The 23,409-nt window shown below is 40.3% G+C and overlaps 2 protein-coding genes and 1 pseudogene across 6 annotated transcripts in view; 2 read left to right on the top strand and 1 right to left on the bottom strand.

The window, feature by feature from the left end:
• Positions 1–3,036, top strand: part of cers2a (ceramide synthase 2a) — a 21,547-nt gene extending 18,511 nt beyond the window's left edge. Inside the window, exons 9-13 of one of the 2 annotated variants that reach the window (XR_013131696.1) lie at positions 1–51; positions 355–461; positions 569–722; positions 1,078–1,777; positions 1,812–3,036. The exon at positions 1–51 is cut by the window's left edge and continues 78 nt beyond it. Coding sequence is in view for 1 of the 2 variants with exons in the window: in XM_077008120.1 (XP_076864235.1) it covers positions 1–51; positions 355–461; positions 569–722; positions 1,078–1,233 (468 nt within the window). In the remaining variant the exon portion in view is untranslated. Of the gene's footprint in view, positions 52–354; positions 462–568; positions 723–1,077 lie in introns of both variants that reach the window. The other variant, XM_077008120.1, reaches the window with a different exon arrangement.
• Positions 3,037–3,168: 132 nt separating this feature from the next.
• On the top strand, positions 3,169–21,353 carry LOC143516481 (uncharacterized). 3 transcript variants are annotated; one of them, XR_013131698.1, is made up of 8 exons: positions 3,178–3,317; positions 7,657–7,834; positions 13,106–15,529; positions 19,070–19,137; positions 19,243–19,431; positions 19,754–19,859; positions 19,954–20,138; positions 20,450–20,797. XR_013131698.1 is itself a non-coding variant. In XM_077008121.1 (6 exons), the coding sequence occupies exons 1-5, from the start codon at positions 3,169–3,171 to the stop codon at positions 20,093–20,095; spliced, it is 654 nt and encodes a 217-aa protein (XP_076864236.1). In that variant the 3' UTR covers positions 20,096–20,138; positions 20,450–21,353. The 3 variants fall into 3 exon arrangements, 2 of the variants coding, with proteins under 2 accessions (XP_076864236.1, XP_076864237.1); XM_077008121.1 differs by lacking the exons at positions 7,657–7,834; positions 13,106–15,529 and having other exon boundaries at positions 3,169–3,317; positions 20,450–21,353; XM_077008122.1 differs by lacking the exons at positions 3,178–3,317; positions 7,657–7,834 and having other exon boundaries at positions 13,624–15,529; positions 20,450–21,353.
• On the bottom strand, positions 20,167–23,409 carry LOC143516482 (uncharacterized; annotated as a pseudogene). Its single transcript, XR_013131699.1, has 6 exons — positions 23,191–23,409; positions 22,973–23,091; positions 22,375–22,568; positions 22,116–22,263; positions 21,348–21,552; positions 20,167–21,261 (listed from the first exon to the last, which is right to left on the bottom strand). The product of XR_013131699.1 is annotated as an uncharacterized LOC143516482 (transcript).

Below are 23,409 nucleotides of genomic sequence, written 5' to 3' on the forward strand. Positions count from 1 at the left end.
GCTGGAACCCTGATTATGCTGGTGCATGATGCCTCGGACTACCTGCTCGAGGTACGGCCTACCACTGCCTCGGTCCAAGAAAACGCTGATGCATAATCTGCACCTTTCTCAAAAACATCAGTTTCATGTCCCTGAAATTAAACAGCTTGGTGCAGTTTAAAAAGTGCCTACACGAACACAAAAGTCTTTCTCGATTAATGTGTGAAAATAATGTGTGAAACATATGAGTTAATGTTAATGAAATAACACAATAATGTTTTTGCCAACACGCTGACACCTGGTGGAAGCTGAAAGCAACAACACTGATCACCCCAACCTCTATCTTCCCCACCTCATGCCTGCTTGCTGTTGTAGTCGGCCAAAATGTTTAACTACGCTGGATGGAGAAAGACGTGTAACTACATCTTCATTGTCTTTGCTGCTGTCTTCTTCATCACAAGGCTTGTGATTTTTCCTTTCTGGTTAGTGGTCTGCTTTATTTTAATCTTTTTCAGATTCAGAATATCTGTAATTCTCACAGGAGATAATTAAATTAATTTGTTATACTTGGAATCTCTTTCTCTCTCAGGATCATGCACTGTACGTGGGTGTATCCAGTCACCATCTACCCTCCCTTCTTCGGTTATTATTTCTTCAACGGCCTCCTGTTGGTGCTCCAGTGTCTGCACATTTTCTGGTTCGTCCTCATACTGCGCATGGCCATCAAGTTTCTCCCTGGAAATGTGAGTCTCCTCCTCCCTCGCTGTTATACACACACACACATTTCAACAGATGTCTCGAGTTTGCCTGAGACTTACTCGCCTCAGTATTCCTCATTTAATGTGCTGAACTGTGGCAGGTTTTCACGATTACTGTACTGTGACTATACTTTTGTTGTTCATTCCAAATGAACTGCCCCTTGCTAGCTGCCCCCCCCCCCCCCCCCCCCCCCACTCTCCATCTAGCACCTCTAATATCGTTTGTGGGTGTGGGGATAGGTGTTATCGTTTGTGCGGTAAAGCACATGGACCGTTTCTCTACCATAAGTAGACTGTTTCTCCACCTTTTAAACCATCACTAACTGACTTTGTCTTTCAGCGTATTGTGGAGGATGAGAGGAGTGACCGAGAGGAGACGGATGAGTCTGAGGAGGAGGAGGAGGAGGAGGAGGAGGAGGTGAAGGCCAAGACAAGGAACAGCCCTTTACGGAATGGCCACTCCCCTACCAACAATCACCATCGCAAGACAGATTGATGGGGCAGGGGAGCAGGAGAAAACACACACACACACACACACTCACACACACACACTCACACCCCCAACCACCCTCACATATGTGAACACACACACAGCAGGGGGCAGTGACTAAGACAATGCTAGGAGATATGCTTGATGTATAGGAACGGCTCATTTGTTTGAAGCTGATCTTCCACTCACTCAAACACTAATCCATAATAGTCCCGATAAATACACTTGAAATGAGTAACCATGCATTGTTTATTCAGTATATGCACTACATTCTAAAGAAGAGGCAGTGAACCCAATCTGGACTAAGTCCAGCATATGACCTGCTAAGTGCCTTGTAAATGCTCTTGCCCTTTGCCAATTATTTTCCGACTCTTCACCACTGTGTGACACTCCAGCGGCCGTCAGCCGTAGGTGGTCTCTTCATGGTGACGGCCGTCAGCCTTTAGGTGGTCTCTTCATGGTGACGGCCGTCAGCCGTTAGGTGGTCTCTTCATGGTGACGGCCGTCAGCCGTAGGTGGTCTCTTCATGGTGACGGCCGTCAGCCTTTAGGTGGTCTCTTCATGGTGACGGCCGTCAGCCGTAGGTGGTCTCTCCATGGTGACGGCCGTCAGCCGTTAGGTGGTCTCTTCATGGTGACGGCCGTCAGCCGTTAGGTGGTCTCTTCATGGTGACGGCCGTCAGCCTTTAGGTGGTCTCTTCATGGTGACGGCCGTCAGCCGTTAGGTGGTCTCTTCATGGTGACGGCCGTCAGCCGTTAGGTGGTCTCTTCATGGTGACGGCCGTCAGCCGTTAGGTGGTCTCTTTATGGTGATGGCCGTCAGCCGTTAGGTGGTCTCTTTATGGTGACGGCCGTCAGCCGTTAGGTGGTCTCTTCATGGTGACGGCCGTCAGCCGTTAGGTGGTCTCTTCATGGTGACGGCCGTCAGCCGTTAGGTGGTCTCTTTATGGTGATGGCCGTCAGCCGTTAGGTGGTCTCTTCATGGTGACGGCCGTCAGCCGTTAGGTGGTCTCTTCAGGCTCGCCCACACACTCCCCACATTCCCAGGCACACATAGGGAAGGTCTGCATGTGTGTCCTCGCCTATGCGGAGAGTTCCCCACCCACCTGGAGAATGCCACGCCCACCTGGAGAATGCCCTGCCCACAAGCCCACCTCACTGAGGTGCTCCTGTTTCGCGCGTTTTTCACATGCCGCCTAGTTCTGCTGCACACTGCCCTAACATTGTCTTCTACAAGCCTTGAGGATCACTGTGCTGCAGGTTAGACATTGTGTCTGTGTCTTGCTTAATCAGCTACATTGGATAATCAATTACTAGTGAGTTTATTTGGACAAGTTAAAGAAGTGGGAGGAGCTACAGGGCAGTAAGCAGAAGCATCAAAGATGGCGCGGTTGATCCACCCAGCCTTGCTGCCCTGTTGTCCCGTAGGCTTGAGTGGCCAGTAGCTAAAACGCCAAATGTATCACCGTCATATTTCAGATCTAACGTCTCCGCACACGGAACTGAAACGTTTCTTATTCCTGGGTGGCTTAGGTGCTTAAATCCGTGAATGTCAATGTCAGTGTTGTATAAACTCTAAAACAAGCAAACACAAAATACCTTGCATGTTTATGCTAACTGTAAAAGATTGACAAAAAGATTACATTTGATTACATTTGAATGTTTGCCTTGGTTTTCTATAACAAGGAAGAAAACTTTTATTCAATTTAAGATTTTATTTTATTGTATCTTTGTTTTATTGTTCATTTTTTATGTTTCACTTCAGATTCATTCAGGTTGTTGCAATTCCAAATATATAATTTCTTCTTTAGTATGATTTACTTGTTTTTCTTGTAAATGAATAAATTTTACCCATTTTGTATTTCAGTAAAATGGGCTGACCTGAAGAAGGGCAATATATCAGTTCTTGGTGGAAAGAATGCTGTTCAAAAATTAGTTCATTATGAATAGATCAATTCACAATCTTTATGTCCCAAAAAGAAAAACTAAGCCAATGATGTTCTATCTTCTGTCTGTGTTTAATAACAGTATTTACACACCCGTTTGCCATCAGAGGGGTATTCCAGAAAGCGGGTTAAGTGACGAAACCGGGTAAGTAAACTCAGAGTTAATGAAAACTCAGGGTTTTCCGTTCCAGAAACCGAGCTTAGAGAGAACCTGAATCAGTTACTATAGCAACTTATGCTCTGAAGCTAACCTGCTCGCTGGCAGGTTAACTTGAACCTAAATCTGAATTACAAACACATCATCATGACGTGTCCTTTCCTCGAGGATCATGTGGATATTGAAGCTTAGTTTATTCACCAAGCTCTTTGTCGGGAACGCCTTATAAAACCCCGAATAGACATAGGCCTACTATCATTTTCGGATTATATTTCAGTGAATGTTATCGTTTTTCAGCACAATCCATTACTTACATTAGTAACATTATTAAGCGTCACATTTCAAATATTCAAATATTTCAACATCGTGGATCAGCCCTCAATTCACTCCAGATTTTTTTGCTCTTCGTTTTTTTTGCTAGTGGAAGTTTTCTTTATAGTGTAGGAGATGCGGAACCTGTCAGCAAAGCTACTGTATGTCAGTCTGTCTGAAAAGTGTGTCTGGCATTAAAACGAATACTGCCCAGTTTTGTGGTGTTTCTTGGGCATAAGCCAGTTATGGACATCAAAGAGGAATTCCAGAGCATCGTTGGTTTGTCTTTAATTCACATGGACAATAAAGAAATTAAGCAATGGAGAAGCAATATATAACGAACTTCATTCCATTTACATTTTAAGGATTTCCTAAAGTGATTGTCTGCATTGATGGAACCCACATATGCTACCTATTACAGCACCATTAGAACATTACATTACAAGGCGATTACATAAACAGAAATCCATCCATAGCATTAATGTACAGGTACTAACCTTTATAACTCTTAATGAATAATGTACTTATCTTTAATGGTAACAAAAAATAACGTAGCTATTGTAACTGACCGTTCTCCCCATCAAGATCATATGTGATGCTTCACACCTCATCACAAATGTTGAAGCCAGATGGCCAGGATCCGTGCATGATTCCACACTGTGCAACAAATTTGAACAGGGTAGGCCTGTGGTAGTTTTGCTAGTTGTTCACATGCAGTGTAATAGTTAAATCATTGCAAACCCTAGTGTGATTATAGGACACTGACAGCCTCCTTCATGGAGACAGAGGGTATCCCTGCCTGTCCTATAGGCCTACCTTATGACTCCCTATTCAGATCCTGCACCTGGACCACAGTCCCGCTACAATCAGGCCCACAGCAAAACCAGGGCAAGAATTGAAATGACCCTGGGAATCCTCAAGGCCAGGTTACAGTGCCTGAAGGGGCTCAGAGTTACCCCTGATAGGGCGTGCCACATAATAATGGCATATGTGGTATTACACAACATTGCAACAATCCAGGATGAGCAACAGCCTACCATCTCTGACATGCCCACAGTTGATGAACCTTACATGCATGTGGGTAACAACAGAGATGGTTGAGTTGTCTGAGTTGTCAGACTCCATCTGCAATCACTGCTTTTCACATTAAATCATGCACCACCACCACCACCCCAACCCTGTAACCTTTTAATATACATTACAGTCAAATTCACTGTCATGTTTCATTATTTCATTTTTCCTGTAAATAAATGTATTTTAGAATATATTTTAAGAATAAGATATAGTTATGTACAGCCATACCACTTTGTACTATATTCTTATATATATTATAGTATATATACTTCATTTTTATCTGATGTCATGTGCATTTCACACCACTCGGATTAGAATTGGAATTGATAAGCGTTCAAAAAAAATGTTTAATTAAAAACTCAATACAGTATTATAAAGGTGGAGAATATAATAAAATAATCGTGCCCTTCTGCTAAATATAAAAATATCATTTTCACTCACGCATTAACTCTGTTGGCATTTTTTTGACATGCTGACTGCCTTTCTCTAGCAGCTACCGCAGTATTACATTTACGTTTAATAATATCTAAATATTCTGCATACGCAGTTATTAATACTTCAAGCTACAGTGGTGTGAAATACAATGCTTGGCTGATTTTTGCGTCCATGATAAATCTTATTTATCTGTGTTCCATTAAGAATGTCTTTTATAGTTACGCGTGAACATGCTTCTGTCTGGGTCAACCTACTCAGAGTTGAGCGACCCTGATTACTTTAACTCCAATCAGCCGTTTAGGAACTGAAAACTCTGAGTATGTCAGATTGGGGTAAGACAACTCAGAGTTCAGGGTTAAGTTTAGAGTTTGTTAAACCCGCTTTCTGGAATACCCCTCTGGTGCACTTTAGAAACTCTATATGTATACATCAGAGTTGTAAAGGTTATTATGCTACACAACACAGCTTGTTGATTAATTAGAGGCTAATGTGTTTTACGGGTAATTATCACATTGTAGGAACTCGCCACATGCTAAAAATGTTTTCTGTTGATTGATGAAGCATCATCAATTCACATAATATTTATGTCTGACTCCTAAACAACTAACAACTGAAGTGTTACAAGTGAAGACGAGGAGCCTTCCTCAGAGCAGGCGTACCGTCGTTTGTAGCTTTACATGCTCTTTTTCATTTGTTTCACCACAGCTCATGAAAGACTAATTTGCATGTGCTTTGTTTGACCCTGTGTTTTAGTGTGTTGGTTCAGTTTCCTCTTTTGGTTTGTGTTTTGTTTTTGTAAGTGCCTTATTTGTTCATTACAACTTTTAATTCTCTGCTCATTCACACCACATTCTGCTCTCTCAAAGTCTCCTCAACCCTGGTATACATTTCCATTTATTTACAACCTTTCTGTTCCTCTGATTTGTATTCCCACTCCTCACCTAAATTCATTACACCATACAGGCTAGATGCCAAGACCAGCCGAATCAAATTGCTTTCAGCATCTGTAATCTACATTGGGTCTCTCTTTCTCACACACACACAAACACACACAGTGTCGCCACTGCCGTTGTTTTTACGTTGTATTTTGTATCATCTTTATGCAGTGTACAATAAGATAAAATACTCTTGTGGATTACTAATTTCTTGCACTCGTTTCCCTTCTGTGGCGTGGTAAAGAGAGCCCTGTATGCTCAGTCTCTAGTAAAGGCATCCTTTGCAAATGCATTCTAGCTTTCCTAGATATACCGTATGTTCATTAAAAAAAAAAATCCTTTTTTTCAGTTCAGCATTGATAAATAGTAAGTTTGTGAAAGGCTTTGCTATCTTGCAGTTAACATTTTTATAGTCAATTTTCCCACTTCCATTTGCACTGATATATTCATATTTATTGTGTAAGGACTTATACTAGATGCAAAGTCTAGCTCTCAAATACAGCAACTTGGATACCAATGTCACTTGTATTCAATTATGTATAGCTGTAGCAAATGAGCCACTGATGTCTAGAGTCACCAGCTGTCAATCAAGATGTAGGCGTTATAGCCAGGTTTTGGAAATAACATTGTCTTGGCTGTCCAATAGTATTTCCGTTGGTTCCTCACATACTTAAATTTTCTGGGTAAAGAAATAAACAACGTGTTGCACCACAGACGTCACAATGCAACAATTACACTGCAGAACTTGCTGGAAAAAGGCCTGATTGATCACATTGAACCACCTGACCTGAAAAAAGAGCAATAAATCCACCCATTATATGAACCGCTTAATCCCGCTAGTCAGGGTCATGGGGGGCTGGAGCCAATCCCAGCATCTCTGGGCGAAGGCAGGGTACACCATGGGCAGGTGGCCTGTCCACCACATAGCAGTAAATCCCACCTGGTTATTTGATTGGCTAGAAGAAAATTACTTTCATTTGGAGCATGCACCCCATTCTCCAAAATGGGAGGCTAATTCCAGGTATCACATGCACACTACTTATTAATGTATGGTGCATGAGTTCACAAAAATGTGGTTTTAGAGGAACTGGATCTGATGGTACTGGTTCAGTGGTACTATCTGGCTTCCCAGCTATGCAACCATACCCTCACCTAGAAATCAATGCTACTTAGGCTAATATGTTTTGCATTTTGTTTTAACCAATCTTTGAAATGGAAGGAAATCATTGACTATAAGAGACAGCTCCATTCTGTGATTGTTTTTCAAATTATAATATGTTCATATACTGACTTGATCGCCATATAGTATAAGCGCTGTAAGCCTTTAACCTTTGAATATCTTTGAAGATCTGTGATCAGTTACTATCTATCTTGTAATTCTTAATCATGTCCTGCTATGGGGTGAAATTGCATCCCAGACAAGCAATTAGGTACAACACGCAGGGAGTGTAATGGACTCTCCAAGGTAACACAGCCGTGTTGCTTTTCCCCCTTCATTGGTTGAATGCGGAGAGGTCACCAAAGACCGTGCTAATCCCACTGAGTTAAGGTTTCCATTTCTCTGCTGGCAGAGAGGACGAACGAGAGAGTGATCTTAGCTCTCGTCTCTGGTCTCTTGGTGTGTGCTCCCCCCAAAGCTCAGGTGGTACTATGGATCGTCTAATCACCTACTCATCCTTAATGGCCTCTAAGCGTGAACAAAAGCCTCGCTGAAGAGCACCAGACATTGTTTGGATGCATATGACACAGGTGAGTTAACATAAGGATGCAGAAACATAACTATAGCAACAGAAAAACTAACTAAAATGTTGAATATAATTTCAATTAGAGATATCTGATGTGTGTAAAAGTGACTTCTTGTAATTTCTAACTACAAAAAACTAGCTTTATGATTATATGTAATTTATATTCTTAATAATAGATAGGCTATTCATGTTAAACAGTTTAAATGGTTGTATAGTGGGTTGCCAGCAACAGGCATGTTGTGACTATATTTTTATTTGGATCTTAACTGCTCTAGTATGTTTCTTCTCAATCTTTCACCGGGTATCTCACCTTTGCTTTTACTTGCTTTCAAGTCTATATTGTTTTGTGAAACTTTGATTATTCCAATAGCATCTAGAGGTTTACAGCTGTAATGACTTTTGGCTAATGCATTTTTATTGTGCTCTGTGAAATACAGTGGTTTACATGTACATTTACATGTACGTTTACATGTACGTTGCTCCTGAAGCTGTATGTTTATACCAGAGAAGTCTCCGTAGTGTATTGAGTTGGAGTCTGGAGTTTACAGTGAAGCATGATATCTTAGCAAGAGACCACATAAGTGAGGATGAAACCCAAGTGTTTACCCACTTCATCTAGCTATGTCCGAGTCATTAGAAGAGAATAAATGTGCAATAACTGGAACATGCAGAAAGAAACCTTTCTGCTCTTCCCAAAGAAATTACAAAAGCACCAGCCTCATTTTTAGGTGATACTATCAGCTGGATCCATCCCACCACCTAGCTGGCGTCATTGCCTTATGTCTGGAGAGAGCGTCATTCAAATGCAAGAGTCGCTTTCATTGGGCTTTTACCCAAATACAAATGACATGCATGAGTAAGCTCATCTTCTCTACCACTCATTTTGCTAGAAAATATTTTACTTTGCATACATATGGAGCACAGACAGAAACTGGCTATGAATGCTGCCAAATGCCTGGAGAGGGTGCAGTCTAGATGTTTGTCACATTCTGCTATTCTCACTTACTGGGCACAACCAGATGGCTAGAATTGTAATAAGAAAAAAATCAAGTTATTTGAATATTTCAAGCTTTTTAATGTGATTTAGTACCTTCATAAACTGTTTTGGCTTTTGAAAGACCCCATGACCTCCAACCTTCTCCTCCTCCATATTGTTTCTCTCTTCTGGTCATCTCCATTAGCTCCTGGATGTTTTCATCATTCAAGCTAATAGCAGGAGAGCCGGATCGCTTTACCCCCCTCACCCCTCCTTCTCCCCACCCTGCTTCTTGAGCATCTGCTGTAAACAGAGTTATGTTCAGGTCATGTTAGCAGTGGAGACTTCCTCCTGGCTCAACCTCCCAAACCCCCCACAGATGGCAGTTTAATGGCCAGTGAGGATCTCTTGTCCCCTGGGCATGATGTGTGGGAACAGCCTGAACCCTGCTTGACTCATGGAGGTACCAAATGGGGCAGGAGACTGGATGGCCACCCTGTGTAACAGTAGACCAAAGGCTGGGGCACCTGGAGCCACATCTGCCCTCTTCACCATTCCACCCCCTCTTGCTAAACTATTGATGAAAGTCTATGTGCCATGGGGAGTTTGTGCAGTCCTGTTATTTACACATACACACACACACACACACACACCGGAAAGCTCTGATATTATGTACTCTGCAGCTAAGTGGAGAGGAGTAGTTGAGGTAATTAAGGTAGTGTAGGGTGCTGTGGTGTAGGGTAGAGTAGTGTAGGGTAATATAGGGCAGGGGTTCTCAACTGGTCTCAGCCCGGGACCCACATTTTCTCATTGTCATTAAGTCGCGACCCAGTTTTATACAGTACAAATGTTATAACCTCTGGTTATAACAAATAAAAAGGGTAAACAATTGGTGGTTACCATGGCAACACGATGTTTCTCATGCTGGGCTCCAGACAAAAAAAATACTCAAGGAGCCAGTTGGTCCCAAAAGAAAAAATGAGACACCAATAACTTTTTCTAGGCTCCATAATAATATACAAACTAATAAACATTGCAACACTCACATCAGATCAGCTGTTATTTAGGATCTCTGTCGTCCAACATGCCTGATGTCTTTCTCTTCCTTGTAACTGTGGTTAAGTTGGCTTCATGTTCTCATTTTAAATGTACTTCTATTACCGTCTACAAATGACCTTAACATGGACGAAAGTGGCGGTCGTAAAGGCCCCAGAGCACTGCGCACTCTGTTTTTCTTCAAAGATTTAAATAATTTTTAAATGATTCTTCATAAGATAAAAACAAGTTGTATAAATATTAAGTGCACATTTTGTCAAATGTTTCAATAGCTTTTAAAATGTACATCATAAGAGCATAAAACAAGTTATAGTACATTAAGTGCATCCTAATCAACAACCTTGTTTTGTGGAGTTATGATGGCCCATTTAAAAGCTATTGAAATATTTGACAAAAACGTACCACCACACATTGGTGCAAGGTATAAATACCCATATTTTAGTTGTAGGTTGTTACTAAAGATGAACTTAATGTAATCCAACTACTTTGGTGGTCTTAGATGGACCGTTTAAAAGTTATTGAAATTATTGCAAAAAACGGAGTGCGCAGTGCTCTGGGGCCTTTACGACCTCCACTTGCGTCCGTGTTAAGGTCATTTGTAGACGGTGCCTTAGATGTTGCAGCGGTGACAGCAGTATATTTAAAATAACATTTTTATATATGTTTTAAAATACATATATTCCTGAAGTAAACAAAGTTGTAGATGTTTGTCTTGGGTGCCAGAAATAGAAATTTGCATATTTTGGCACTTTTAACTTAAAGGTATTGAAGAAATAATTCCGAATATGCGAACGTGAAACGAACTTTACCAAGTTTCCTAGTATGAGTGACTTTTGATTTACTTAAAACTATGTACAGTTATAAAGGAGTGTTATGGTCCGACAGAAATGTAGACTGTGTGAAAAAATCCAATAATTTTGGCTTCGCTATTTTCAACAAGCTAACGCTTAGTGCTAAATTTTCAGCTCGGCTCGGCTGCTTTGCGAGTCATGCTGGTGATTCCCGCTTTTGTTATTGGGCAGAGCGAACATGAGAGTGGGAACTACAGCATATCGGTTAACTTTTAAAATACAACCTCAAAAGAAAATTGTGGATATTTTTCCAATGACAAAAAATCTTCACCCATAGAAAATAATGCTCTTGTATCACCTGTCGCCACTGGCGAGTGAAATAATTTTATTACTCGCAAATTAATATTTATGGTCGCGATTGCGACCATTTTAGTCGCAGTCGGGAGCTGTGGCATGTGCCTGTCTTTTTTCAAGATAAATGACGAGTACAAAATCAGAGCGTGTCCGCGACCCACCAGTTGAGAATCACTGGTATAGGGTGCTGTAGTGTAGGGTAGTGTAGGGTGCTGTAGGATAGTGTAGGGTGCTGTGGTGTAGGGTGCTGTGTAGGGCTGTGAATCTTTGGGAATCCCACGATTCGAATTTTCCCGATTCTTTCAGATCCCAACGATTCGATTCAAAAACAATTATTTTCTGATTCAAAAACGATTCTCAATTCAAAACTACCTACTTCGGTCTGCTGGCATGAAAGCAGAGTACATTTATAAAGATACTATAATTGTAAAGGTTTTATCAACATATTGCAATAATGTAAACACACAAAGGTAAATCCAAGACAACATGTCTGTTTGAGGCTGACACTCAGAACACTACATTAAACTAATAAAACTGTAGTAAATAAAATTGGTAGGCTTAGGCTAGCTGCCAGAACTGGCCACTACTCAAAAATTTTATTATACAAAAATACTGCTCTTTCTGTAAAAACAACAAATTGCTTCGTACAAGAATTTCTGAGAACATGCCACTTCCAGAAACAAAATTACACGTTTTCCTTAACAAATCACAAAAAAAAAGAAAATGCTTCCAAAAATAAAAGTGCTGTTACATTAATAAAATGGGTAGGCTTACATTAGCTGCCAGAACTTCCACTTCACAGATGAAAAAAAAAAATGTATATATACCGTATTTTCTAAAAGCCACATATATCTACTGAACTGAACAGATTTAATTGAACTGATCAGTTTCTGAACGGTGCCTGTAGCATTTCACATGCGACAGATTTGGCTTGTGTGTTGTGGCGAATTCCAACTCATTTATCCAAATAAAGACGCTACAGATTATATTGTTGATTTATGTTTCTATGCTTAAATAAGAGCTAGACTTTAATTATCCATCACAGCAAACGGCATTATTTATGTCCAAAGACACAGTGGCTCAATGGTGTTAATTATTTTAAATAAAATACACACCGGCTATACCGAAGTTCACCTCTGGCCACGACTTCGCAGTATTACAGCAGTATTATATCTGAATATCTAGTTAGGACAAAACTAGAGTGCTCAATAAACTAAGTTTTTTTTTTTTTTTTACTTTATTTTTACCAGAAGTTATAATCATTGTAACTCCCGAATATCATCTGTAGCGTCTTTATGCGTGTGCAAATGATCAAGCCCATTCTTACCTGGGCCGGGTTGACCGTAAAATCTAAAGTGTTTCCAAATGGTTGCTTTCAAAGACCGCGGAGCCATTTGGACTTCATACTTTAGCAGTGCAACAACAAATACCGTACACTACACAACCCGCTGTAGCTTTACTAGCATGCCTGCACATAGTCAAAGCTGTTTCCTTGTTTTGCAAAGAACTACGGTGGCTGAGAAGCACACACACACCCGAAAAAAAATCGATTAAAAAAATGAGAATCGATTCTGAATCGCTCAATGTTAGAAACACGATTCGAGCTCGAATCGATTTTTTCCTGCACCCCTAGTGCTGTGGTGTAGGGTGGTGCAGGACAAGTAGAAGAACTGACACCAAAAACAGGGAGCAGCAGAAATATGGAAAATGAGAAGTAAAATATGGTGAGTCTAATGAGACCCACTTAGTTACCATCTGTCCTGTCCCATCGCCTGAATGAATCTCTCACTTCCTGCTTATGAATTTTATTGGAGACCAAATACAGACCATTATCAGTGAACAAAAGTTAAATTTGATTCATGTATAAACAGTTTCGAACCTTGCATTGTATTAATTGTATTTTATCCACGAGTCTCACATTTAATGCAGTTTACATACAAAATGTATTGCTTCACATGGAATAAAATCGTGAAGTTATAGGCTACTTCACTGATATGTGATTCCAGACCACAACATGAGTCTCCATGCCTGCATAACATTTCAAGCTCACACCTCATGTGGTTTGTTTGTAACACCTATATTTTTCCTTTTTACGCAGATCTTGTAACCCACCGAAGAACTTGAACGGCTCAGACGGCTCATAGTGCTCTCTTTGTTTAGAAGGCGTTGGATGGTTTGTGGTTTATGGATTAAGCATAAACTGTACTAGCAGGACTTGAGCCTCATCCCTTTTGGTACCAGCCAGATGCTGGCTTGGTTCTCACTCCGCAACCCAGATTCAGTGCCATAGGCAAAGGAGATAACATCACATTGGCACAAAACCAAGGAGAGGGAACGGTTTCTTCACTACTGGGGGACAAAGAAAGAAAGAGCTTTCTGGGTTTGATTTTTAACTGAGATCCTGAGTTCCCTGTTCCTTCTCCGCCACCCTAATGGACCAGCCAGCACCACCTGTGTCTTGGTTGGAGGTCGATGTGGACTTGGGTTTTGCCCTGTTTTTTCTTATCCTGCTCTGCCTCTTCTTGCTTGTCACGGTCATCCGCTGTGCCCAAACAGTGGTTGACCCATACGGTGCCATCTCTACCTCCAGCTATCAGGAGGAACAAGTCAATAACTGACGGTTACTTTGGCCTATCCCACGCAGCGATTACGGTGCAGGGGGTAGGCCTGGACTACTGTGAGAGCTATGGGGACAAAACTGAAACTAGCACTGTATGAGAATATATAAAGGACGATTTATTATCATGCAGTGACAGTGACTAATCCTTAGGCCTCATGAAAGCCCACTGATCTGTTATCAGTGACCTTAAGCTCTTTGGATAGCATTTCCTAATGCTATTTTTGTTTAGAAAGAAAAATCATAGTCCAACAGCTTATGTGAAAATATGATGGTCTTGCATCATGATGATCACTCTTTTAGTGATCAATACTCAGGAGACTCAATGCATCTTGCAAGGTTTGTATTTCGTTACTGTGCCCTATTGTCTGCTGGCTCTGTGTTCAACATTGCAATGAGACTGCAAGGACGTGACAGACCACATGAACTTTTTGCCACCAAATATACAGTTGATGCAACATATGTGATTTATTTAGTTGGTTAGCAAAAGAACAAGAAAAACTGTAATATTGAAAGGAATTTCAGTATGCTGCAACAGTATGAAATAAGCGAAAAAATAATTAGACAACAAAAACAATAATAATATGCTTGATTTGTATAGCACCTCTCATGTGTCATGTGGCATTTCAATTGCACTTGGGGTAGAAGTAATAAATATTAAATTATGAAAATGAAGCTTATTAAAATGCAGGTGATTTAAATTTATGTAATTATATCTAATGTGAATTAAATATATGATTTGATAAAATCAACAAAATTGTTACATTTTTTCATCACATATCATAATTTATAAATTTTGAATTTATAAATTAGAAATTTGCCTAAACAACAAAAAGTATGTATGAATAAATTGTAGCGTGTCGGGGAGAGTGAGAGTGCCAGACAGGTTTTGTGTGTTCATCTCAACTCTTTATTAACTGCTTTATGGACAGTAAGGGAAGGGTCACACAGTCACTCAACATTTTTGTTGTTGCTTTCACATAAACCGTTCAAACCAGGTCATCACGCTTCCAACATGACATGAACACGGTGAGCCTAACAGTGCTAAAATAAACAGGAGTAACTACGGAACAGACACGTATGACCAAAACACATAATAAAACCACATAATAACATAATCCATCACACGTAAACGAAGAACATTCACTCTTTTAGCATACTCCTTACTGCTGCAAGTGCTCATGGGAGGTAGCGTACTCCATGCTCCACCCCTATACACCAGTGGCAATGCCACAGTATTTATTTTCCTCCCCGCAACTATTAAAAATAACATGATGCATTCGCTTGTAAAGCGTCTAGAGACAATTAAAATCGCGTAATTGGCGCTATAGGATCATTAATGGCCCAACTGATCAAGCCCAAGGTCTTGAGAAGATGAACCGCTTTGTAAATGGAGTGAGTGAGTGTTTTGGATTTGCCGTGACGCGGGGAGCTTGGACACAGATGCTGGTGTTGTCGCTCTGAGGGTGCTCGTTTATTATGAAATAACGAACATACCACACATGCGGCTACAAATGCTCCATTTATAAATAAACACACACACACACACACACACACACACACATAAGCACCATAACAGCGTTAATGAGATAATGTATATCAATCTAGATATAAAGAAAAACTCAGAGATGATGCAAACTGAAGAGTCATTATAATGCAAAACAAACGCTTTGAGGGACATCATGAGTACCGTGTTTATTGTTATTTATTATTCATGGCTTTAACCAAGTTGTTCTAGGTCACAGGTGTCAAACTCAAGGCCCGTAGGCCAAATGGAGAAGCCATACTTGGCCAAATGTGGCCCGCCCCTGAGAGCAGACGACTCTGATCCAGATCTGGTTTTTCTCCGGCAAACCCGCATCACCTCTGTTATTCGAATTTGGCCCGGATGCAATACTATGACAGGTAAATCCTGCCAATAATAAAACTGATATGAAAACACTAAAATGAAAATGAAAATACCGTTTTGCCATTTCTTTTTCCATACATGTGTGAAAATATTATGACAAAATTAAAAATAAAATGAAATCACTTAATTTGCAATTTAATGTTTCACTCGGGCACGGGTCATATGTGACAAAAATAAAAAAATTAAAAAAGGAGGATTGGCGCTACCTGCTGGTGATTTTCTTTTTCATTTTCCACTTTTCATTTTCATTTTTCATTCAACTTCACCAACATGCAAATACATGTAAATTAATAGTAGGCGGAGCTACAACTACAGAACCTTCCACGAAATCCAGAGAGGGCAGCACACAGCAACATGGCTGACGTTTTACTAGAAACGGCAAACGAGATTATGAGGTTGGCGAATTGCCAGGACGAAGATTATGTATGTGAAGTAATCTTAAGCCAGGTTCACACTACACGACTTTTCAGTCGTCAGGTTTTTGTGCCGTTCGCACTACATGACTGGTTGTGCTGTAATCGCGAGTCTTTCAGTTGTTGTGGCTTTCACACTACATGACTGATCGGCGACGCGGGCTCACGAATTAAGCCTGGTTTATACTTGAGGGTCCGCGCGGCGAAAATTACGTAATCGCTGTGGCTCCGCCCGTGCGCGAGGGCCTCGCGCGCTGTCGATTCGCGAGGTCGTGCACCTCTCGAATTTTGTAACTTCGCGCGCGCCGCGCTTCAGCGCGATGGACAAAGTCGTGTTTGCAGGGTTCATACACCTATACAAGGTGGAATTAAAGCATTTATACGTCACTTTCAAGGTCCATTTCAATATTTCCCAGCACGTTAAACTTAAGTTAAATATTTATACATATATTCGAAATGAATCGAAATAATTCGCTTTTTTATCACATTATTTAATGGTTGTTTATTTTCAAAACGCCCAATCTTAACGTCTTCACGTTCTCTCATGTTTCGTCCTGGAATTACAAGAGGCTCGTATTGTTAACGTATCGTTTCGGACAACACTGCAAAGCCATATTTACACTGCAGTGACGCTCGCGACGCTCGCGAAAGTATAATTACTGTGCGTTCACACCGAAAGCGATAAAATCGCTCTCCGTCGCCGAGTCGCCAGCATCGCGTCACGTGGGAGCGTGTCCAACATCACGCCGGCATGCAGCACGTGACAGATATGCAAATCACGTTTTTAAAGCAGGACGCAGTATTTATTTTAATTTATTGATTACAGGACACACGATTATAAAAGAGTGCGTGTATAAAACATAGTGTGTGTATAAAACACATATAGTATATAAACCTAAAATGTTTATGTATTTTTTTTACTTTTTACCCCAGACCCGAAGATCAAACAGGAATAAAAAAATCATAACCAATAATAGGGTATACGCTAATTTATTGCAGATGTTTTTTAACAAATGAACAGTATTCCCTCCAAAAATAAACATCGTAAAGTGCGGGACATCCAGAGACAGCCACTATTAATCTCTCCTCCATTTTGCAATCGGAATAAATAATCAGTAGGAACCAAAGTCAGAGGTGCGGTTTCGGAGGAGGGTGCAAACATACTTTCTGATTGGTAGTCGCCGCCACGCGTCACTGCTCATTTGCATAAAGTTGAGCCAAGCTCAACTTGTTCGCGTCGCGTCGCTGGGTGTTGCTCACTCTCATTGAAAATGAATGTCTTCTGGTCGCCGTGTCGCTCTCGTCGCTTTCGGTGTGAACGCACAGAAACGCTTCCACCGTTCGCGCAGGGTCGCGCGATACGGTCGCTCGCGAAAGTATAAACCAGGCTTTACGACTGGGGAATCGCCGACTCATCTGGCTGCCGTCCAAAAACACGAGAACACGAAAACGAAACTCTCGCGAGAACCAGCAACACCACGTGGAAGAAAAAAACAATGTACATGTACTCCACATTTTCATTATTATTATTATTATTATTATTATTATTATTATTATTATTATTATTTTACCGTTTAAACACTCCATAGTCCCAAATTGCCAGAATTATTTCATCTCTCCGTTGCAGTGAACATAGATATAATAAATCGCACTATTTCTCCAGTGCTGTCACAATAACTTAAACAGTGTTGTAGTAAAGTTGTAAGAAGGATTTTGTGTGTTTGCTGGGTTACTGTTTTGAAAGCATTTTTGAAAGTTTTTTACATTCTTCAGAGATATCTTCAGCGGTGCCGCGGTTCTCTCTCTGCGTTCCCATTGGCTGTAGCTAGACGCTGCTGTTGACTCAGTCGCCGACTGGGCTAGATATTAAACATGCTAGATATCTGCCGGTCGTCTGCGATGAGTCGGCGACCACTCGGCGACGGCTCGGCGAGCGTCTTTCAGCAGTTCACACTATACACGACTGAGCGAGCGCCGAGTGATCGCCGATTTGCCTCCGACCACAGTTTCTGTCGGCTATCTACAAAAAACTGTCGGCGACTGAAAAACCAGCCTACAATCGTGTAGTGTGAACCTGGCTTTAGACTATGAAAGGTAGATCCTGCCAATAATAAAACTGAAATGAAAACACTAAAATGAATATGAAAATACCGTTTTGCCATAGTATGACAAAATTAAAAATAAAATGAAATCACTTAATTTCCTATTTAATGTTTCACTTGAGCATGGGTCATATGTGACACAAATAAAATTTAAATAAAAAAGGAGGATTGGGTCTGTGTACGTTCCGTCCAAAGCATTTTCGTTTTTTAACAAGGTATTGGGAAATGGAAAAACGTACGTTTTCTTAATCGAAGATTATTATTCGTATTAATAAAATGGAAAACTCATGCAAATCGGTAGTAAGAATATAAAATTATTTTTAAAAAAGAAATGCGTTCATTTCTAATTTTAAAATACCTGTTTTAGATTTCCCATTTGTGAGTTCTGAGACTGCCGATGTCGAGTGTCCTCTGCAACATCATGGAGCAGCACAGCTACATTCTATTTAGAGGAAACGAGAGTTTCCCTCAGAGAAGAGGATATGAGAGCAGACAAAATGAGTTTAATATTTCAGGTGAAATACCATTAAAGATGTGTGAAAGTTATAGGTTAGATTATAATGAAGACTGCATAAAGTTTAGATGAGGATTGTGAGGATTTCAGGCAAACCTTATTAGCCTATTTAAGTCTGCAGTTGACTGCTAAACTATCTGGTTATGTAGATGGGTATCAGTTACCTTACTACTATATTTTAAAGGTTAATATATACACGAACAACTTATGTTTAGATTAAAAATAATTTTGTAACTAGCTACACTTCAAATTCAAGAGGTAGGCCTATATTTTGCCGTTAGCATGTTCGTGTGGCGTGCTAATGTTGTTTTTGTTATTTATCAGGTTTCTCAGCCAAGCGTCTATTTGACGACTGACAATAATATTGCCATCTTTCCGGATGACAGCAGTTATTTCAGCACTCTGAGTGTCACGCATTACGAAGTACATGGTGTCAATACCGCGGAGCCAGGACCAAGTAGTGTGGTCGGCAATAGCAGCTTAACTCAGAGCCGATTTATATTTCAGCGACCACCTGCTACCTCTGCGGCTGTTGGTCCACCAAGAGCGAGTGCATCACCCCGACCCTTTCAAAGGTAATAATTATTTACTAGTTGGTATTAATTCAGAGTATCCTACAGCGATGTTACTTGCTATGTTTTCTGTAATAGTTATACATTTTCTTTATTTCAATTTTGTAGGTCTGTGCATTGCAGACGTGTTGGATGGTAAATTGATACCTGCACAGGTGGTAATAGTTCGTTTTACCGAGAGAGAAGCCACAGTCAGCGGGATACTGGGGAAGGTGAAAAATGTTATTGGACGTGACGAATCCCTGGTTCTTACTGATTCCCAGGAAAATGAAATAATTGATTCGGAGGGTACAACAGGTAAATTGTACTTGGACTGAATGGTCCTAGAAACTAAGTTGTATATGAATGTATGTTTTGTTTAAACTAAGTGCTTTACCTCATCTAGCACACCTAATTCAACTCATTTACAAATTAATAAGCTTTTCATTTGTTGCATCAGGTGGTGGGTAGGGATAACACAAAGAACATAGGCCTAGAGCGTTAGGTCCTGATTTTAAGGCTCCTCAATTTGAACATTTAATATGTGCTTTAAGAATATTCTCTCTGCTATTAGATTAAACCTGCATATATTTTACAATTACCATAACTTTGAATTGGTGTGATTTTTCTTCGTTATAAGGGTCTTTGTACTGGCGGCAAAACTCTAGAAAAGTCTATGCTGTTCAGGAGCAGGACTTTCTGGCCCTACATCAAGAAAGGGAACTTGGAAGACGTAAGAGATTGAGGTAAGACAACTTTGTACTTCCGCAAAGGCACACTTGTTGATAGACAACACACCATAAGAAAGTACTTATGATTGACATTTCCTTTTTTAATTAGTCGTAGTGACAGCACCAGTTTCCAGAGTGCCCAGGACAACATTGAGGAGCTTTTACTTGTATCCCAGAACCTGGGAGAGGTGACCAAATCAATCCAGGTCCTTACAGATGTGGCCAACAGCACTAAAGCCATTTGTTACTGATGGTCAGTCTAAAATCATGAAGGAGACCTTTATGTGTGTAAAAGTAAGTGAAGTAACAGTTTCATTGGGTGTTCTTTCCAAAACTCTTATTTTAATTCTGTCACTTGAAAGTTCAATATTATGCATTAGATGTCTTTTCTAAGCAAATAAATGCCTGGATAAATGACATATCTTGGATCATCCTACATCTTTGCACAGCAGTGTGCATTTGAGAATCTCTTTATACACTTGTACACATGTACTTGATTTTGGAATGTGTCAATATGGAGACTGTTCATGATGTGTTCTTGTTATATGTATCTGGATTTGTCATGTACTGATTTTGTACTGCATTTTGTCATTTGCTTTATTCAGGTCTCATGGCTGAGCCCATGTTTGCTACATGCTGCAATAGCCTCATTGGATGCAAGGTCTGTGTACAGCAGTGGCAGGAAACCTCTGACTAGTGCATGAGGTGCCGAGGAGATCACTTCAGCTTTAATGTGCATGGGCTTGCAGGGTTCACTGAAGTCTTGGGTGTGATTCAAGACATTGTTCAAGTTTGATGATTGAGCAAGAACCCAAAAAAACCCATAGCTGAAATTTAACGTTATGTGTAGTCAGTTGTTTACATTGAAGTGCTTTTGCTATCCAACATTTGTACAAGTTACAGTGAAAAGTGTGGCATAGTTTGTACAGTTTTTAAACTAAAGGAAGTTCTTGTTTCTTAGGTTACCCTTATTTGGTGGGGATTTATGAACCACTTTTTTTATACATAAAAAAAAGATCTGCAGGCTGACCAATGACACTGCAACAGAATAGAAAATGCATGTACTGAACATTCAACATACTGTTCCAATGGGTCCATTTTCAATTCAATATTTATATATTCCTTCGAGTTATGTCTATTAGCAGTTTCAAAGCTTCTTGTAAATGTCCATTCTGATGATTCACAGTGCTCTCTAGCAAATAAAACATGTTTGGGTAGTTCTCCCCAAACTGCCTCTCTGCTTGTTCTTTGTCTGTGTCTGAGGGGAAAGGGTCTACAGCAAATGATGACACTCTTGTCAGGGAAGACCCCACTTCCAGTTGGTACTGATTTGCTGCAGCTGAGGCATCTGGTAAGAGGTCTTCTGAAAGTTTAGTGTAGCAGCCATGTCTGGCTAAAACATTTGGTATTCCTTTCCCTGAAATGCATGATTTGAATAGTAATGTAAATATATGCAAGGTTGTAATGTATTTTATAGATTTATTGTAGCTAAAAAATACTCACCTGGAATCCTGTGTGCGTTCCATGCCTGAACTACTCGAGTGAGTCCAAGATGTGCTATTTGGCAAGACAGGTTGGATACGTAATATCTGACCACGTTATGTTCCATATTCAATTCGTCTTTGTCCATTAACTGAATTAACGCCTCCTTGATTGGGTAATTAACCCGGTTATTTACTTCGGGCCACAACCTCTCAACTGTGTGGTTCTGTTGGAAGAAAATGTTTGTATATACAACAAAAACTCTACTAGTATAAATAAATGTATACATAAGAATTAAGTGTGTGAAGGAAATATTGATTATATTCATGTGTGATTCATGTTAATCATGTCCATGCAGACATTATAGCATGGTCTGTGTGAAAAGTACTGCTTAGTAGTTAACTGTAACCATATTGAAGATGTTTTTCTGTAAGACTGAAGTTTTCTGTGCAGCAGCAGAGTTAGTGATAATATTGCTTATCCGTTTCTAAGCACCCAAGGTTGAATCCCAGGGAAACTGATAACTGCTCCTGGGAAGCAGGCATCCTTAGTTTTTTCTACACAAACACTTTGACTATAAGAATCTGGACTGAGAGAGACAGTTCAGAGTTACTGCATGAAGCGTAAGCTTCACATCATACTTTTATACTTTTATATTTTGTAACTCTCTGGCTATCAAATAAATACTGCTTAATATATTATAAGACCTCGAATTCTGTGCCATCAATTCCACCACAAGTGTTGTAGAAGAAATACTTTGAATATTTTGCTGGGCAATCCCAAAATTACCTGTGTTGATGGAGTTTGCAAATAAGGCAGCCTTGCTTGGTTGTATCTGTACTTTGCAAGCTGTTCTTGCATAAAAAGTGTTAGGTAGAATTCTTTTCCACAATCAACTCTTACTGTGTCCCATAACCCAAAGGAGAGAACCACTGGTCTATAACACAACACTTATATTTAGCTGACAAATATACAGTATATTTAAATTAAATTCCAGACTGTTGGTTAATAGTGCATTGTTCATAATTAACCACATAATGCTCATTACCTGTAGACTTCTCCATATATTGTTAGGTTATTCTTTATAGGCATTGTAGAATACACCACAATTTTGCTGCTGTATCCATCAACTGCAAGCACATGAGTCACCCCAAACATCACAAGCTTTTCATTTTGGTCCAAATGGATTTTATGTCCCATGTATTCAGCATTATAGGGCACTGGGCTGAGATTTCTTGCACCCTGAGTGAGAAAGAGGAAGTGTGACATGTCTACTTTTCTCAGGAGGCACAAATGAAGTAAACATCCAAAATCACAGCCCCAGGGACATGCCCACTGCCACATTTTGCACCTTTACCATTCCTAATGCTTGTCAAGTGCTGCATGGAGTTCTTTGCTACTGAATACTGAAGATCCTTCCCGGTTAAAATTATATATAAAAATGTTCATTAGAAACAGTACAAATGTATTGACATCTTGAAAGGTAAGAGTAGGCATTTCAAGACTCCTTTAGAGGGTTGAATTGTAGCAACCTACCAACAACTTTAAACATGGCGAATGGCCAAGACTGGCCTTTAAGAAATATCAAGGGCAGAAGTATCATTTGGGTATGCTGAACGAGATGTTTAGACTGGCAGGCAGCTCACTTGGCACCGTGCTTCATGATAAGGCTGATGCGTAGCTCGCAGTATTCTCCCCACTCTCCCCTCTGACCTTTAGAAGACAGATATCCTGTCATTAATTTGCGGCCAAAAGTTAATCCCGTCTGTGTAAAACAATACAAGAAACCATATCGATGTGAAGACAGCAACATTTTGTCATAAATGTATGGAACCGACAAAATGAATCGTGATTATAATCTAACCTCTCTAACAGCTGATGCTACGGCCAGCTCAAGATGCTCATTTGTGACCGTCCTCTTCATTAAGCCATGCTCTGAACGAAATCTTCGTATACTCCTTTCCGACGCTCCGTTACGAACACCTTCAGAAAGTAAACGGCACGTTATTTCTGCGTCTGTTGCTCCGCTTTCGGACATATTTCGGATAACCTCATAGTAAGGCTCTAACGTTGGAGAATCCAT

Source organism: Brachyhypopomus gauderio, chromosome 6, assembly GCF_052324685.1.
Source record: "Brachyhypopomus gauderio isolate BG-103 chromosome 6, BGAUD_0.2, whole genome shotgun sequence".
In the NCBI taxonomy this organism is placed as follows: Eukaryota; Metazoa; Chordata; class Actinopteri; order Gymnotiformes; family Hypopomidae; genus Brachyhypopomus; species Brachyhypopomus gauderio.

Bases quoted from the DNA above. Each gene is read 5' to 3' on its own strand.
- LOC143516481 (XM_077008121.1), top strand. From the start codon at position 3,169: ATGAATAGATCAATTCACAATCTTTATGTCCCAAAAAGAAAAACTAAG. The intron at 19,432-19,753 runs GTAAATTGTACT...CTTCGTTATAAG, and splicing joins TGATTCGGAGGGTACAACAG to GGTCTTTGTACTGGCGGCAA. The intron at 19,860-19,953 runs GTAAGACAACTT...TTTTTTAATTAG, and splicing joins GGAAGACGTAAGAGATTGAG to TCGTAGTGACAGCACCAGTT.